Below are 19707 nucleotides of genomic sequence, written 5' to 3'. Positions count from 1 at the left end.
TGCGGGGTGTCGGTGGGGTCAGGAGGTTGATGGAGTCAGGTGAAAGGTTTTGTTGGGGGCCTAAGGTTCTGAGGATTCCTTGAAGCTCCGCCTGGACATCAGGAATGGGATTACCTTGGCAAACTTTGTATGTGGTGTTGTCTGAAAGCTGACGCAGTCCCTCAGCCACGTACTCCCGACGATCAAGTACCACGGTCGTGGAACCCTTGTCCGCCGGAAGAATGACGATGGACCGGTCAGCCTTCAGATCACGGATAGCCTGGGCTTCAGCAGTGGTGATGTTGGGAGTAGGATTAAGGTTTTTTAAGAAGGTTTGAGAGGCAAGGCTGGAAGTCAGAAATTCCTGGAAGGTTTGAAGAGGGTGATTTTGAGGAAGAGGAGGTGGGTCCCGCTGTGACGTGGGATGGAACTGTTCTAGGCAGGGCTCAATTTGGATAGTGTCTTGGGGAGTTGGATCATTAGGGGTAGGATCACCAACACCAACCTATCCGAACTCCGGAGATGGGAACTTGCTCTTCAATATATCCTCTGTTCCCGTTATCCACCAGGCCTCAATCTCCGCTAATTTCAAGTTGCCGCCACTCGTACCTCACCTGTCATTCAACAACATCTTTGCCTCTGCACTTCTGCCTCGACTGACATTTCTGTCCAAACTCTTTGTCTTTAAATATGTCTGCTTGTGTCTGTATATGTGTGGATGGATATGTGTGTGTGTGCGAGTATATACCCGTTCTTTTTTCCCCCTAAGGTAAGTCTTTCCGCTCCCGGGATTGGAATGACTCCTTACCCTATCCCTTAAAACCCACATCCTTTCGTCTTTCCCTCTCCTTCCCTCTTTCGTGATGAGGCAACAGTTTGTTGCGAAAGCTTGAATTTTGTGTGTACATTTGGTAAGTCACATCATCTTTTATATATATATATATATATATATATATATATATATATATATATATATGTTGGTCTTTAAATATGTCTGCTTGTGTCTGTATGTGTGGATGGATATGTGCGTGTGTGCGAGTGTATACCTGTCCTTTTTTCCCCCTAAGGTAAGTCTTTCCGCTCCCGGGATTGGAATGACTCCTTACCCTCTCCCTTAAAACCCACTTCCTTTCGTCTTCCCCTCTCCTTCCCTCTTTCCTGATGAGGCAACAGTTTGTTGCGAAAGCTTGAATTTTGTGTGTATGTTTGTGTTTGTTTGTGTGTCTATCGACCTGCCAGCGCTTTTGTTCGGTAAGTCACCTCATCTTTGTTTTTTATATATAATTTTTCCCACGTGGAATGTTTCCTTCCATTATATATATATATATATATACACACACACGCCAAATTACTTTGGTTAATTTCCTTTCTTCACCCTAACTAACATTGTCTGCAAAATATATATTTCACTGTTAAAATTTGTTTTTGTTTTTTTTTTCCTCTTCTTTGCCCTTTCCCTATTTTATTTTACTGTGTTGTCTGATATAATTCCATTTTTTCCTTTTCTTTTTTCTTTTTTTTTCAGAATTTACCAGTCACTAGGTTAGTTGATGAACTCATGGAGATGAAGACATCACAAGAAACAGAAGATTTCAGGTACTTTGATCCTAAACAGTTGAGACCATTAGACAGTTCACAGATACCGAGAAACAGGATGCCATTCCAAGAGGCAATTGTGTTTGTTGTTGGTGGCGGAAACTACATTGAATACCAAAATCTAGTGGATTATACAAAGGTTAGTGACGAAAGTCTTGAATCTGAGTTATCTTTTCCTTTTGAGGAATTAAATTATAAAAAGATTTTTTTCAGAGAACATTAGTAGTGGAGAAGCAGACAGAATATGTACTTGAAATTAGTCTATTTAAGTGAGATGTCATTTTTGCAGTTATATGTTATATAGTGTAAAATAGTTTTCACTTACATTTTTGTTTGTATGCCATCTGGGGCGCCATACTAAAATTCCATTCTCTTTTGCTATTCATCTTCCACAATGTGAGTATAGAAGTAGGGGAGCATTTGACTGTAACAGCCATATGCCACATATTATTCACTTAGTTGAAAAGTATGACAGTCTTTCTGATGGCAAGTTGGCCAGTTTCCTGCTTTTCAGACTGTATACCTGTTCAAACATTCTGACTTGGCTGTAACTAAGACACTCTGAAGAAGTAAATGCATCCTATAGTACATGCCTCAGTATTCAGATCACATACTTGTTGAAGACAGAGGAGCAAGAAGCTCTAGTATAAGACAACCCCACGATTCCAAGAGACTCACTTCAAATAATCCTGTGGATGGACAATTCTGATGGTGAAAGAGCTAAAGAAGACGTGTTCATCCTCAACAAGGATAGCTGTTACGACCAGATCACTCCACACCAACTACAAGTAGCTGACATCACAATTTGTGTTCTTGCGAAGATCACCATGTGTTACAGCTATCTGCCGCCAAATAATTCCCTCAGTTCAGCTGTTACTGAATTAATCAAACAACTCCTCCACCCAATACTCCTTTTGGCAAATTTTAACACCCACGACATGCTGCGAAAGCTCTAAATACATTTCTCACAAGTCAGTGTATGTAATTAATTTTATCTACCTGTTAAACAAGGAGCAGGTAACAAATTGTAGCACATCTATTGACTTGCCCTCTGCCACTTACTTATTGCTTTGTTACCTTCCCTTATTGACATCATAGAATGGAAAACTGACTTTGACCTACTCTCTATGGACCACTTTCTCAACTGACTCTACTTGTCATGAAGATTAATACAGGGTTTGAGAGCTCTAAATTTCCTATGAAGTAATAGATTTAACTAATTTCATCGACCTGTTAAGCAAGAAACAGGCAACAAATTGTAGCGCAACCATTAGCTTGTCCTCTCCCACTGACTTAATGCTTTGTCACCTTCCATGGTTGTTAATAACTGTCCATCTGGCTCCACTTGTCACGAAGATCCATACCAGGTATGAAGCAATTCATGTTGTTGACATAACCATTTGACCTGAAACCACCATGGAGGTACAGAGAGAATTTGATCTGTAGAACACAAAGTTCAAAGAGTTCAGCTTAATTTTTTGTTTGTGTGGGTGGGTGGGGTGGGGGGCCCTTGTGCTGTTGTAGATGTGTGCATGTGTTTTCTACATCAGAAGAAGACCTTTTGGCCAAAAAATTAAATATATAGCTGTCTTTTCTTTGTGCATGTCTGTGATTCGGTGACTCCTGTATATGGTGAGTAGCAATCTATCCTTTTAAAACATGCTTGTTTCACAAGGATTTCCTCACAACTTCTGTTCTCTACAAGTTCTGTAGAATTATTTGCCATACCTTTTTTAGAAACCACTATCTGGTTTTCTGGTGATGAGCACAGCAGACTGTTATTTTAACATTTACAGGAGAAGTGTTGTTATTATTGACATCAGAGGATTTATCCTATATATTTACTCTTACTAAGAATCCATTATTGTGCAGTCACATATGAATTCCAAATATGAAATTTGCTCAGCTTTCGTAGAACAGAAAAGCAGTGAAAGTAATATCATGATATCAGTCACAACAAGTAATGGGATGTAAAGTGAAGAAAAAAATGGAAACAAGAGGCCATAATAGCAAAGACATATATATTCCAACTAAATGGTCATATGAAATATTTGCATAAAATACTAGGATGCAATGAAATACAATATCCATATCATTCAAAGGATTAAGTATGCCCAGTGAAAAATGCATCAGCTTATCAAATTTTGATGTATTCTGTATGTTACCTGAAGTCAAATAAGGATATTTCAGTTTGACACTTGGAAGCCACAAGTCAAATGCTTGTATAAAAGCTAGCTAAGAATGAAAAGTCTTTCATGAACGGGGAATATAACAGCCAGTATCTTTAACATTAGCAGTACTAATACAAATAAAATGGTGCCACTCCTTACTGTACACAATGTCATGTAGCCTTTACATCTATGAATATAAAGCAGCATGTATGTATGTACATACATATGTACTTTTAGGATCTCCTCCCAAACCACTGGATCGATTTCAACTAAATTTGGCACACAAACAGCTAAATTCACGAGCATTGGCACTGTAATGTTTATAACCTCCTAGCTCCAGTAATAGCAGAGATTGGCCGAAACCAAGTTTTTTTTTCAGCCCTCACCATATATGTTGCCCTGAATGACAGTTGTTTTGTGGGGGAGCAGCATTAACCTGCTTTGCAGGGCAGCCTACACGTCAGGGCTAAGAAACTGTTTTCAGGCCACCGATGGTAGGCATGTTGTGTTGGAGCTGTATTGGCCTGCTTCATCGTTCTTTTTGGGTGGTCTTTACATAAAAATGGGTGTAGCTGAGGGAAAGTTGAGATGGGTAGAGGAGGGAATGGAGAGAGAGAATGGGCTGGAAGGAATAGACAGATGGAGAGGGGAAGAGGAGAGGAGGGACAGATTGTGGAGGAGAAGGACAGAGAGGGTGAGGATGAAGTGGGCACATATATGGGGAGGAGGAGATGGAAAGAGAGGAGGTGAAGGAGTAGGTGAAGAGAGAGGGGAGGGGGGAGAGAAGATTGATAAATAGAGGGGGAGAGGGATAGAGATAGGAAGGGGAGGAGGAGATGGTCAGAGAGAGGGGGAGGAGGAGATGCTCAGAGAGAGGAATAGGAGGGTATGGACAACAGGGGAGATGGAGATGGACAGAGAGATGGGGTAAGGACGAGATAGACTGGGAAATGGCACATTAGCAGACCTATAGGGAGTTGTTGTTGTTGTTGTCGTCGTCGTCTTCAGTCCTGAGACTGGTTTGATGCAGCTCTCCATGGTACTTTATCCTGTGCAAGCTTCTTCATCTCCCAGTACTTACCGCAACCCACATCCTTCTGAATCTGCTTAGTGTATTCATCTCTTGGTCTCCCTCTACGATTTTTACCCTCCACGCTGCCCTCCAATGCTAAATTTGTGATCCCTTGATGCCTCAGAACATGTCCTACCAACCGGTCCCTTCTTCTTGTCAAGTTGTGCCACAAACTCCTCTTTTCCCAAATTCTATTCAATACCTCCTCATTAGTTATGTGATCTACCCATCTAATCTTTAGCATTCTTCTGTAGCACCACATTTCGAAAGCTTCTATACTTTTCTTCTCCAAACTATTTATCGTCCATGTTTCACTTCCATACATGCCTACACTCCATACAAATACTTTCAGAAACGTCTTCCTGACACTTAAATCTATACTCCATGTTAACAAATTTCTCTTCTTCAGAAACGCTTTCCTTGCCATTGCCAGTCTACATTTTATATCCTCTCTACTTCGACCATCATCAGTTATTTTGCTCCCCAAATAGCAAAACTCCATTACTACTTTAAGTGTCTCATTTCCTAATCTAATTCCCTCGGCATCATCCGACATAATTCGACTACATTCCATTATCCTCGTTTTGCTTTTGTTGATGTTCATCTTATATCCTCCTTTCAAGACACTGTCCATTCCATTCAACTGCTCTTCCAAGTCCTTTGCTGTCTCTGACAGAATTACAATGTCATCGGCGAACCACAACGTTTTTATTTCTTCTCCATGGACTTTAATACCTACTCCGAATTTTTCTTTTGTTTCCTTTACTGCTTGCTCAATAAACAGATTGAATAACATCGGGGACAGGCTACAACCCTGTCTCACTCCCTTCCCTTATAGGGAGAGGGGTAGGAAAAGATGTACAGAGGGAGGGCGGAAGAGAGATCACCAGAGAGAGGGCAGCAGAAGAGATGGAAAGAGAAATGGAGGGGAAGAAAGATATAGAAAGAGAAAGGGAGGTGGAGGGAATGGACAGAGAGAGGGATGGGAGGAGATATGTGCCACATACACATGTGGGCAAAGCCAAAGGTAACAGGCTAGTTATTAGTATAAAGATTGTCAGACTTAATATGTCATTGAAAGAATCATTTCAAGAAAAAGTTCAGAAATTTAGTTTTCTGGACTTAACCATATTTATATGATTCTGTTTCACTTGTCAAGCACCATAAGAATAAATAAATTTGGCATTTATTTTCTTCATTTAGTTTTTTTGTGCTTGCTACAGAGATTGGTGACTGGTATTGTCAGAGCACTTTGTTCCATGGGTCCCTGCAGAAATTTGTCCAAGAAGGGGCAAGATTTCAAAAGTGTTATATAAAAAAATAACTGATTAGTTGACTTTAAGAATGTGTCGTGTCCCCAGAAATAAATTTGTCAGAAAGTAGACAAAGCTTACCGCATCGTAAATGTTCTACAATTATCTGTCAATATGTTTTTGAAAGTAGATCACTGTTATAACTTAAAGGTAAGCATATTTCATTAGTATAGCCAAAGCACATCTTTTTTTTATGAATATTGAAGAAGGGAATCTTTTAAAGCAAACATGAAATTATCTCTTAACTGCCAAGGATTGAAGGAAAATCGTCCTTGTCTTCGTAATATGGCACATTATTGTGTAGCCATGACAACTGGACTACAAAACTGATAACTCTATGGCTGAGCTACACCCCATATAGTCTTAAGACCCATGTGTTTGAAGAAGATACAAACACCTTTTTGACCATGATATTTCACCATTTTCCCACTCTTCCAGTGCAGAAATTGGTTCTTCTGCATTTGGGTCCACAAATGAAGTGTAGGTGAATACATCTATGATATAATATGACTGTGTTTTTCATACCCTACTACTGTGTAAAACTTAATGAAGCCTCAGGAAGCCTTGATGGATCAAATGCGAACCTTCTGTTGAGATTAAGATATGCAGCAGATAAAGAAGCTGTTCTTGGAATTGTGAAAGAGTGTTGCATGCATATTATAACCATGTGTGCACTGTGCTGGGTGTAGGAACTGTCCGTTTTTGTAGCTCATTAATGGCTGTACAATGAAGTGACAAAATAAAGATTAGGTACTCTATTTTGGCAGTTTTCTGGAAAGGTCCATATCCAACAAGATTACAAAACAATATCGAAACTGCAGCCATGATAAGAAAACAGTATAATTTCCTGCGAACAAAATGACAACCAGTCTAATGTTTAATAAAGCCCCAGTGTTTGTCCTTACATTCGGCAATCTACTTCTGTGGTTGAGTAGAACTCTAGAACTCTAGAGAACTATCTATAGAAATAAATGAGACTACTGTAATAAATATTGTCTGTAGCCCTCCTCCCCTATTGTGGATACCTATGTTCTGTCTTGTTTTTTCCTAGTTGCTACCAGCTGCATGTAACACAATTCTTTTTGGAAAATGAAGGAAGTATCAGACTTATTTTAGAAAGTTAACTCTTGAGAGTCCGTTGGAGAGTATACCTTACAAAGATGCCATTCACATGGTATATTTTGCATACATTGCTGCTCCACTGCATATTTATGATCTTTGCATCATTCAGTGTTCGTGCCTCAGATATTTAAAATTTCATGCTGCTATAGTTATTGTGAGTTTTTACATATAGTTTCAAAATTATTTCTGTCTGCTTTATCTGTAATTGTGAGTCTAATGTAAAGCAGTTACCTACAAAAAAAAGAGTGGTTTCACAGGGCAAAGCAGGAGGACCAACAAGTAAACGAGTTACATATGGATCAACAACTCTCAGTAATGCCAAGCAGTTCCTAAAACAAGTGAGTGAATTGTGAAAGTAATAAATTTAATGTAAGGCTGTCAGAAGATAATTAAAAATAAAATTAATGAATTATTTCCTTTTTTTCAGCTTTCTTTGTTGGGGCAAGAGATTCATTGATTGCAGTTCATGCAGTTCTTCGGTGGAAAGTCAACCTGCAACTGGAAGTGCTAGTATTAGCATTAAAAAACCTTTGCGCAACAGAAATTTTTAATATGAAGAAGTGACTTTTGCATAGTGTCTTGTGAATTTCTGATGCATGGTTGAAGTTTTTCTTATTTTTATCATGGAGTTAAACATCATCAGTTTTGGAGGAACAAATGAAATATTTCATTTCTGTACAGGTGCAACACACTCCTCAGAAGAAAAATCTGCAGACAATTTTTCATGCAATGTGTACAAAGAAATTTGATTGTAATATGTATTACGAAATAGAAATTCTAGTTTTATTCTGTATAAAATTATAACTTTATTCTGTATAAAATTATAACTTTTGGAATGTATATTTGTCTTAAAGTATGAAAAATAAGTATAAGTTTCACATGAAACATATTGTGTGAAATGAGTAACTCATCTGACATATCCTGAAGTAAGTGTAATATCTATGTACACACTTACAGGCAGCAGCCACAAGATGAATTTGTTGTAATGGGGGAAGGGGGGGGGGGGCTTGCATGCAGAGAAGTCCTTTAAGGTTCCTAACCCCGTCTTTCCTTAGTACTAATGAAGGGACCGTCAGACCTGTTAGTCTTGGATTTTGATGAGCCTTAGATATGTTGTAGAGGAACCTGTCCTGAATACCTGGCTGGCAGCATTTCATGCAACAGCTCCTAGTTTCCAAGAAAATTGACATTGAAGTTTTAGATGAACCTTCCATACCCATAATATTAGTCATGTTTCCACCAAGTAAGCATAATGGCAAAACTTGATGGGTGCCATGCAGTTGTTGGTTTGCTATCTTTATTTTCAGTTTCATCGCAAAGAGTTAGAGTAGCACGGAGAGCTGCATCAAACCAGTCTCAGGACTGAAGACAACAACAACAACAACAACAACACAAAGAGTATCATTAAGTAGTATTGTCACGCAAAATTATTCAAAAATATTTATCTGATTCATTAATGAATTTACTACAGCAAAAATGACTATATTGGAGTAGTTTGCATTTGATGGTATTCTGTATGAAGACATTGAGGAAAAAAGGTAAACAGGGAGGGGTTGAACCTATGCTGGTAGCATGGTAGCCATGAACCTAAGCCCCTGCACTATGCTTGCTCAGTCGATACATATTTAACGTTATGAATGGGAGAGAGACATAAAACTTACAACATTGATTTTCTCAGAAACTTTGGCTGGCCATCTCATGAATAGTCTCTAGCCAGGTACTCAGGACAGGACACTCCACACCACTCCTAAGACTCATCAACGACAACACCTTTCCGTACACCACAACATCATCAGCAAACAGTCACACATTGCTATCCACCCTATCCAAAAGATCATCGCAAGATATCATCTGAAAAAAGAACGAGTTGCATTTTGCAGGATCGATGCTTTCTAAAGCCATGCTGATGCATGGACAGCAACTTCTCTGTCTCAAGGAAATTCATTATATTCGAACTGAGAATATGTTTGAGAATCCTGCAACAAACTGATGTTAAGGATATTGGTCTGTAATTTTGAGGATCCCTCCTTCTACCCTTCTTATATACAGGTGTCACCTGCGCTTTTTTACAGTCGCTCGGGACTTTACGTTGGGCAAGAGATTCGCAATAAATGCAAGCTAAGTAAGGAGCCAATGCAGTAGAGTACTCTGTGTAAAACCGAATTGGAATCCCATCAGGACCTGGCGATTTATTTATTTTCAACCCATTCAGCTGCTTCACAACCCCAGGTATGTCTACCACTATGTCCTCCATACGGGAATCTGTACAAGACTCAAACAGCTGTATGTTTGTACGATCCTCCTGCGTGAAAGATTTCGCAGATGCTAAATTTAAAATTTCAGCTTTCGTTTTGCTGTCTTCCATTGCCAGGCCAGACTGATCAGTGAGTGACTGGATGGAAGCCTTCGACCCGCTTACCGATTTTACGTAAGACCAGAATTTCCTTGGGTTTTCAGCAAGATCTTTTGCTAAGGTATGGTGGTGGTAGTGGTTGAATGCTTCACGCATCGCTCTTTTTCAGCAGCACGAATCTCTACCAACTTTTGCCTGTCCTCATTCTCCTGATCTTTCTTGTACCCTGAGTGCAACTGCCTTTACTTCCTGAGCATTCTCCGAATTGCGCTGTTAAACCACAGTGGGTCTTTTCCGTACATAACCCACTTTTTCGACACATACTTGTCCAATGTGTGATTTACAATGTGTTTAAAATTTTCCCATAATTCTTCCACGTCCATCGTACCGGAAGTAAATGAAATCAATTCATTTACTAAGTGGGTTGCTGACAACTGCTTATCTGCTCTTTCTAGTAAGAATACTCTCCTAGCCTTCTTGACCGACTTTTTAACTTTCGTAACCATAGTTGTAATGACAACATCATGATCAATAATCCCTGTCTCAACACTGATACCATTGATGGGGTCTGATCTGTTCGTGGCTACCAGATGTAAAATATTTCCATTACGCATTGGCTGTTGATTTAGCCCTCCACTCAGCTCCAAACCAAAGGACCCCGATCCACTCTGGGAACAATGCTGCAAATAGAGAGCTCTGCTTGCACCCCGCGTGCAAGGCCAGCGGTCTTCACCAAATCCGCCAGCTGCCTGTACGAACTGAGGATCGCCTCAGAACCCAAGTGACAGGCATCATTGGTGCCGACGTGAGCAACTACTTGCAGATGACTGAACCCCGTACACTCGATAGTCGCAGGCAAGGCCGCCTCCACACCTTGGATGCGGCCCCCCAGCAGACAAATCGAGTGCACATTGGATTTCTTTCCAGCCCTGTAGGCTATTTCCCTAAGGGGCTCCATCACCCGCCTAACGTTGGAGCTCCCAATAACCAGCAAGCCTTTGCCCCCCGTGTTCGTGCTCGGGCCCTGCTGAAGGAGCGGCCACCTGCCCACTGACAGGATGAACGGGCGAGGCCAACTGGCCAGCCTCCACATTGGCCCTTCGCCTCAAGCGACGCGAATGCGTTGCAGTCCGCCACTCACCCTGAGGTGAAGGCGGCCCCAATGTGCCAGGTACACTAGAAGGTGCCTTGGTGGCTGAGTCAGCGGACACAGCAAGCGACACCTGGGGTGTCTCAAGCGACGTGGCAGACCCTCCACTGTCACTGCACCTTGAGGCAGCAGCCTGAAGGCGGCTGACCGTGGCCAACAGCAAGCTCAGCTGCTCGCGAACCACGGCCACTTCCTCCTTTGCCCGCACACAGCACGCACACACCCCATCCATCCTACTGCTAATATCCAACGACTCCACGAATTTATACTCTACAGCTATCAATAAGCAATATTACTCCTCTCAAATACGAGAATACACAAGGATTTTATGTAATTAAATATGCAAGCGCACAAACACTCTGAAAGAAATTAAGAATCAATCTACAAAACAAATATGAAAGCTAAATATGCGACTCGCTACTGCACTGCTGCTGCACTGATACTTCACCAGCAGCTGCTCAAGGCTCACTGAGCTGTGTCAAAAGCGCACTGGCTGTCCAAGCCAAACAACTGACTAATGACTCCGCGAATTTATACTCTACAGCTATCAATAAGCAATATTACTCCTCTCAATACGAGAATACGCAAAGATTTTATGTAATTAAATATGCAAGCGCATAAACACTCGGAAAGAAATTAAGAATCAAACTACAGAACAAATATGAGAGCTAAATATGCCACTCGCTACTGGACTGCTGCTGCACTGGTACTTCACCAGCGGCTGCTCAAGGCTCACTGAGCTGTGTCAAAAGCACACTGGCTGTCCAAAACAAACAAACAAACTGGTTACATGAAGACTTCATATTAACACCTTCACGGGCATTCTGTTTAATCACAGTGAGGTCAATTTTGTGCTGGTATCATGGCTTGTTATACATGGTTCTGTAAACATTTTTATGGCTCTGATGGTTTTCAATTTATCCTCATGGAAAATTGAATTTCATATCCATTTCATGTGCAGCTTTTTCTCTTTCTGTGAAGACAATTGCTACCACTGAAACTGGTTGAAAACAAATAATTTTTTTTGTACAGCTGATAGTAAACATGCAGTTCTTCAAAATCTAATTGGCTCAACTCCAGTGACAATGATGGCCAAGGCACAGCTCTACCAATCTATATGTCTCATTAACAAAGAAGCCAAAGATGCTGGCTTAATTTAATGGATGCTAAACTGGAAAATTTGGCTCAGTGGCTTTGAGCAACAGTGTAATTTTCCAGGATATTTAGGAGTGTTGTACAGCTCACTGTGGGATGGATAAAAAAGAATATTCAGTATACAGCTTTCCATCACACAACATCATGCAGCAATCAGTCACAATATCCATGTTTTCAATCTCTCAAATTCTGCAATCCTGTGTGTCCAATGTACCATCAATGTGAAGCATGGTCCAAGAAGCCAGTTGTAAGTAAGTCATTATAATAATTTAGTTACATAGACACAACAGACCACTTCCTGAAGGATCATTCGTCTCATAGATTAGCACCAAGCAGCATCTATACAACCATTTGTGCACATCAGCTGGTTCAGCAAACTTAGATATTAGATATATTTGGCCTTTGTCCCATCCAAACTCAACAGTTCTCAGGAGTGTATAGTGAGTGAAAAGGGGATGAGATGAACTGTAACAGGATAAGTTATAAAAATTGTGTTGAATACATATGACTATTGTCACTTCTACCACCCATGGTACACATTGTGATTTCTATCATTGCTGTTTCCTATTCAGCCAAACTACTCTTTTACAAACGTGCACACATTGCATCAGTACTACCTACTACCTACTAACTACTTTTTAAATACAAACACATGACTATGTAAACATCCATAATGTGGTTACAGATATAAAAAAAAATCTTTGCTTATTACTGATACATTTTTGGATACATTCTACAGTAAATCTCTCAATTTGGCTGCAGTTCAGACACCAACAACATTGCTTTATCTAAATTGAATTAGTTAGCACAGCCCCCCATACCCTCCTTTCAGCTACTGGTGATAAAGTGTGTGGATGGTGGCTGGCTGCATCATCTTGTACTGCAAATGGTCTCCGTCTTGTAGTCATCAGTTAGTGTAGACTGCTTTGCCAGTATAACACACACACCTGGTTGCTGCTGGCTATAAGGAGCATGTGGGATTGAGGGTATGAATTCGGCTGAATTGGATTATATGTACGTGAGACAGGCTGGCTAGTGTTTACCCCATGGCAGCACTTCAACCCAGAAATCTTAACAGGTTAGAGCACAGCCCTAACTGTTAGACAGTGGTGATTTCATTCATCCTGGTTTTCTCATTTGGTCAACTCTTCCAGACACCCTGTCACCACTGAAATGTGTTAAACTCGGGCTTTCAGAGGTGATGACTCATATAGTCCACAGTGTTGATGTACTGATTGGGTGCTCTTGCAGGCTTCAGGACATTTACTTGCTCCATAGCACCCAGTCTTCAGGCTGTCATGCATTCTGCCCCTATCACGTTTTTCTGTTGAATGGATGCTGGACAGTTCATGACACCAAACTAGGTTGTGGCACAACATTCCTCCCTCCTTTGAAGAAATCTCGGCTCTGGTTTGAGACATGTTTACATTTCTGGTCAAAAAAGATGTTAACACAAGTTTCACAGATTAACATAAAAAATAAAATATTCTCCACTTTTCCATCTTCGAATTTAGCATAAACCACATGGTTCATTGACTTATCAAAATGTTCCTTCCTAAGATTAACCCAGTCCACTGGGAGCTCAACAGGTCAACCAGGGCTCCACTTAAAGTAGATAAGTTACAAAAAGCAGAGTAGTCAGAACCATAATGATACCAGAAACTGAGGTACTCTGTTTATCACCACAGATGGTGGAGCATCTATTCAGCAGTCATTCCAGTTTTCTGCATGGCTGTATCTTCATCCAGTGCATGGAGGAAGGCAGGTTTGAAAATGTTTAGCAAATTTAGGTTCTGGGTTAGTAATATGTCCAATGGTTTTTCCAGCCAGTACAATTGGAGTGTGTCAGATTCATTATAGGTGCCCTGGTGATAGCAGCTGGGACACACAAAGTAGTCCATGCTATATCACAGGTTGTACCATTAACCGATAACTCATTAGCTTGCCGTTCCATTCTCGCCATTCTCTTGGATTGACCCTGTTTTTAATGATTTATAATCACCATTTCAGGGGTGAACTTAGGGTAAACCCAATGGTGTGTCTGTACATCCCTTTCACATTCTACTGCATACACTTCACCTAGGAATAACTTTAGCTCACAGACTGTACCACCCCAGTTTGGCATATAATAGCTCTTACCTTTCCATTGGTGGACCTCATCTAGCGGCATAAACACAGAGCTTCTGCCTCCCTGGATATCCCCCCCAGGGGGTCCACAACTCTTTTGTGGATACGTGTGTAACGAGCACGGGGCCCAGAGCCATAGCAGCCTTCTTTCTCTCCCGGGCTGCATTTCCTTTCCCTTCCCCTCCTTTCCCCTCCATGCTCCTTTCCTCTCGCCCTCTCCTCTCCCTCTATTGGTGTCCTTGCTTATGTTGGCCCCCGGTATCCTCCTGGTTCTGTTGGTTTTACATTCCGGCTTTGTTGCGTGATCATCTCCTCCTTTTGGCATTCCTCGGTCCCCCTCTGGGGTTTGACCTCCATTACAAAATTTCTCCTCCGTAGTGTGAGCCATTTGGGGAAGAGCACCTTACCTAGTGTCTCCGACGTGCGCCCTCCTAGTACATTCCACCTTTTCTTTCGCGTCGTTGTCTGATGCTAGGGTGCATAGCCAGCACGGTAGCCAGCCCGTGTGGTGGGGTCGCTATGTACCCTTTTGGTTGAGCCCCCTGAACACACAGGGATCACACTTCTGATACCTGAGCTGTGACCTCCTCATGCATGCCTTGGAGTGGTTGCTCATCATCCTGGAGCATCGGAACTCCCGGCAATGGCCGCCGTGCCAGACGGCCCTTGCTGTGGCTGGGTGGCGCCCGTGAGGAGAGCCCCTGATAGGAGTGGGTGGTATCAGGGCGGACGCTATGCAGATGAAACGCATACGGGTCCAAAACTCTGGCCGTTCTTCTGCGGCCGTCTCTCTGCGTGGAACTGCTTCCTCAAGTGCTGCTTCTCTTGCCCCTTCGGCCTTCCCTTCCATGGCTACCCCCTGGGAAGAGGGTCAGGCCCGTCGTCTAGGGGCAAAACCTTTGCCCCGTTATCTAGTTTGCACCAAGACTGATGGAGATACTTTCACCAGTGTCAAACCTTTATTCTTTGTGGAACACATTGAAGACAAGTTTGGCGAAGTGGACTCCCTGAGCAAGATGTGATCGGGTTCGTTGCTGATAAAAACTGCTTCAGCTGCCCAATCTGCGGCCCTTCGTGCCTGTACCCATCTTGGCACAATTCCTGTGTCCATTACCCCTCACCAGTCTCTAAATATGGTACAAGGTGTGATTTTTCACAGGGACCTCATCCTTCAAACTGATGAACTTCGGGACAATCTCGGACGGCGGGGTGTTCACTTTGTTCAGCGTGTTCAGAAGGGTCCTAAAGATAATCGTATTGATACTGGTGCCTTTATCCTGGCCTTTGAAGGGGATACCCTGCCTGAGAAAGTTAAGATTATGGTCTATCGCTGTGATGTGAAGCCGTACATCCCACCTCCTATGAGGTGTTTTAAGTGCTTGCGTTTTGGCCACATGTCTTCTCGCTGTTCCCAGACCCCTCTCTGTTGTGACTGTGGACGTCCACTCCATGAGGGGAGTCCCTGTGCTCCCCCTCCTGTATGTGTAAATTGTCATGGTAGTCATTCTCCACGTTCACCAGATTGCCCAGTATATAAGAAAGAAAAAAAGATACAGGACTATAAATCCCTCGATCGTTTCACCTACACAGAGGCCCGTAAGAAATATGCACGACTGCACCCTGTGTCCATGACATCTAGTTACGCCTTGGTTACATCTTCACCCCTTCCTCCCCCTTCCTTACCCCCATCCCGGACCCCTCTCCTCCCCCCCCTCCCCTGCGGCTCCCACACCTTCTCCTATGGGCGCTGCTCCCCCTCCCCAGCCGGAGAAGTGTCCCACTCCTTCGGCGTCTGCCGGTCAAGGGCGCCTCTCCCGGGATGCCCCTTCCCGGCACCTTCCAGGTCAAAGGTCTGCTGCCGCGCGGCGACCGCGAGAGCCGCGGTCTGTCGGCCCCCAGGTCACCCGGTCTCTTTCTGTTCCTGATCTTGCTGCAGCTGGCTCCTTTATGCCACACAGCCCTCCTCGATCTCAGCCTGAAAAGAAGAAGAAACATAAGTCCCGGGACAAAGAGCCTCTGGTGTCACCGGAGGTCCCTTCCCCGACTTCACAACCGGATTCTGACCTGTCGTTCATGGATGTTGCCCCCTCCTTGTCGGTGACGGGTGGGGACCTGGCGGTATGACTGGATTTAGCATGTTCAGCCCTCATTTAAACCATCATTCTGTGGTTCTCCAATGGAATTGTAATGGATACTATCGTCACCTTCCAGAATTGAAATCCCTTCTTTCGTCCTACTCTGCAGCTTGTGTGGTTCTCCAGGAATCTCATTTTACTGATGCTCGCTCACCGACCCTCTGTGGGTTCCGTGTTTTCTGTCGAAATCGGGTCGGACCCTTGTGGGCTTCTGGTGGCGTTTGTACGTTGGTCCGTACAGACATTGCTAGCACGTGGATTCCTCTCCAAACTACATTGGAAGCGGTTGCTGTTAGGGTCCACTTAGACTCTGCAGTCACAGTTTGCAATCTTTATCTCCCTCCTGACAGGACTCTTACACCTGCTGCCTTAACCACCCTTCTTCAGCAACTTCCTCCTCCCTTCCTCCTCCTTGGGGATTTTAATGCTCATCATCCTTTGTGGGGCAGTGCCTTTCCATCTAGACGAGGTCTTCTTATAGACCAATTTATTGCAGACCACGACCTGTGCCTTCTTAATGATGGCTCCCCTACTCATTTCAGTGCCAGTCATGGTACCTTTTCTGCCATTGATCTTTCTCTTTCTTCTCCCTCTCTCCTCCCTTCATTACACTGGTCGCCACACGACGACCTTTGTGATAGTGAACATTTCCCGTTAATTATCACGCTCCCTTCCCGCTCCCCGATGGACAGGTTACCTCGTTGGTCTTTCCACCGCGCCGATTGGCCTCTATACACTGCACAGGTCGAGTTTTCTCCCTCTTTGTCGGGTTGTATTGATGACGTCCTACGTGACGTGTCTGACGCGATTGTTCGCGCTGCTAGCCTTGCTGTCCCGCACTCATCTGGACCATTTCGTCGCTGGCAAGTCCCATGGTGGAGTACGGCCATTGTCATTGCCATCCGTGATCGCCGTCGAGCTTTGCAACACTTTAAGAGGCACCCATCCGTAGCCAGCCTTACTACCTTTAAACGCCTCCGTGCTAAAGCCCGTTATTTAATCAAACAGGGTAAGCGGATATGTTGGGAACGATTCGTTTCTTCCCTTGGTCCTACTGTCCCTCTGTCACGGGTATGGGCTACACTTCGTTCTCTCCAAGGTTGCCATCGGTAGTCCATCCTCCCAGGCCTTCACCTCCCAGATGGCATTTGTACGGACCCATTAGTTCTTGCAGAACATCTTGCGACCCATTTTGCAGTGGCGTCAGCGTCAGCCTCCTATCCAGTTGCTTTCCTTCATCAAAAACAGCTGGCTGAAGCTTCCACCTTATGTTTCACCCCTTGTGAGTCAGAATCTTACAACGAACCTTTTACTGAATGGGAATTTCTCTCTGCTCTATCTTCTTCTCATGATATGGCCCCTGGCCCAGATTCCATTCATAACCAACTGCTTCAACATCTCAGTGCTCCAAAACGGCAACATCTTCTTCGGGTGTTTAACCGTATCTGGCTCCAGGGTGACTTCCCTTCTCAGTGGAGGGATAGCATTGTGGTTCCTGTCCTTAAGCCTGGTAAGAACCCCCTATCTGTTGACAGCTATCGGTCAATTAGTTTGACCAATGTTGTTTGTAAGTTACTTGAACGGATGGTAGCCCGTCGGCTCAATTGGGTCCTCGAATCTCGGGATCTATTGTCGCCTTACCAGTGTGGCTTTCGAGAGGGACGGTCTTCAATTGATCATTTACTTCGCTTGGAATCCACAGTTTGGCAGGCTTTTTCCCAGCGCCGCCATTTGGTTGCAGTGTTTTTTGACCTTCGCAAGGTCTATGACATGGCCTGGCGCCATCACATCTTACTTACCCTTCATCACTGGGGTCTTCGGGGCCCACTGCCGATTTTTATCTGCCAGTTCCTGATCCATCGGTCATTCAGAGTTCGAGTTGGCACTGCTTTTAGTTCTCCACGGACCCAGGAGACAGGCATCCCACAGGGTTCTGTCTTGAGTGTCCTTCTTTTCCTCATTGCTATCGATGGACTTGTGGCCTCTGTCGGTCCCTTGGTCGCCCCTGCCCTGTGTGTGGATGATTTCTGCATTTGGGTTAGTTCCTCCTTGATGGCATCTGCAGAGCGGCAGCTCCAGGTAGCTATACGGCATGCCTCTGCGTGGACCCTCTCACACGGGTTTCAATTCTCTCCTTTAAAATCGCGAGTGGCCCACTTCTGTCGCCATACTACGATCCACCCTGATCCAGAGCTCTATCTCGCTGCACAACGATTGCCTGTGGTCCCACAGTTTCGTTTCCTGGGTCTTCTTTTTGACAACAAGCTCACTTGGCTGCCCCATATCAGACTCCTGAAGGTAGGATGTTTCCGTAAACTCAATGTCCTTCGCTTCCTTGCCCACTCCTCTTGGGGTGCGGACCGTTCCCTCCTCCTCCGTCTTTATCGTGCTCTAGTTCTGTCTCGCTTGGACTATGGTTGTCAAGTTTATGGTTCAGCTGCTCCTTCCACACTGCACGTGCTGGATCCAGTCCACCATCTTGGTATCCGTTTGGCCACCGGTGCCTTCCCTACTAGCCCTGTTGATAGTCTCCTGGTTGAAGCTGGGATCCCCCCCCTTTCTGTTCGGCGGTCCCAGCTTCTGGTGTCTTATGCACTCACTATCCGTTCCTCTCCCACTCATCCTTCCTATTCTATCCTGTTCCCAGACCATGGACGTCGCCCACCCGACTCCCGCCCTCGGGCGGGTTTACTGGTTGGGCTGCGCCTTGCGTCTCTTTGCCATGATTTTCAGCTTCCTTCTTTGTCCTGTCTTCCTCGCTCCCTCCCCTCGACCCCTCCTTTGTTAGTTCCTCGGCCTCGACTTCGGATGGATCTCCGCCACGGTCCGAAAGATTCCATCCCTCCGGTGGTGTTCCGTTCCTTTTTCCGCCAAATTTTGTGGGAGTTTCGGGATGCTGTTGTTTTTTACACTGATGGCTCTAAATCTGCTGATCGTGTTGGGTATGCCTTCACGTCCTCCGTTGGAACGGAAAGTCATCTGCTGCCACCTACATGTGGGGTGTTTACTGCGGAATTGATGGCAATTTCCCAGGCCCTTACCTTTATTAAACAGTCCCAACACAACCGCGTTTTGTTATGCACGGACTCGATGAGTGGCCTTCTTGCTACTGACCGGTGTTTTTCGCGCCATCCCTTGGTCTCTGCCATCCATGACCATCTCACTGATATTCACCGTGCTGCTTGTTCTATTGACTTCCTTTGGGTCCCTGGCCATGTGGGTATCCCGGGTAATGAGCTCGCTGATCGTTTGGCTGGGGGAGCAGTTACTTACCCCCCATTTTCTGTAGCCCCTCCTGCAGCGGATTTACGGCTTCACATCAAATCCCTCTTCGCACAGTCATGGGCCAATTCTTGGGAGGCTACTGCCCTGTCTAATAAACTTCGTGCAATTAAGGTGACACCAGGCCCGTGGCGTTCTTCCTTTCGCATCTCCCGAAAGGACTCGACCACACTGTGTCGTCTCCGCATTGGCCATACTCGGTTGACCCATGGTTTTCTTTTGCGTGATGAGCCACCCCCACTATGTGGTTGT

The 19707-nt window shown here is 44.1% G+C and overlaps 1 protein-coding gene across 1 annotated transcript in view; it reads left to right on the top strand.

Annotated features, from left to right (window-relative positions):
• LOC124619866 (protein sly1 homolog) overlaps nucleotides 1–8010 on the top strand; it is a 201829-nt gene extending 193819 nt beyond the window's left edge. Inside the window, exons 13-15 of the mRNA XM_047146485.1 lie at nucleotides 1505–1714; nucleotides 7511–7591; nucleotides 7681–8010. Of these exons, the coding sequence (XP_047002441.1) occupies nucleotides 1505–1714; nucleotides 7511–7591; nucleotides 7681–7710 (321 nt within the window). The 3' untranslated portion in view covers nucleotides 7711–8010. The remainder of the gene's footprint in view (nucleotides 1–1504; nucleotides 1715–7510; nucleotides 7592–7680) is intronic.
• Nucleotides 8011–19707: the final 11697 nt, after the last annotated feature.

This window comes from Schistocerca americana, chromosome 6 (assembly GCF_021461395.2).
Source record: "Schistocerca americana isolate TAMUIC-IGC-003095 chromosome 6, iqSchAmer2.1, whole genome shotgun sequence".
In the NCBI taxonomy this organism is placed as follows: domain Eukaryota; kingdom Metazoa; phylum Arthropoda; class Insecta; order Orthoptera; family Acrididae; genus Schistocerca; species Schistocerca americana.
This window is presented reverse-complemented; position numbering and strand designations above follow the sequence as displayed.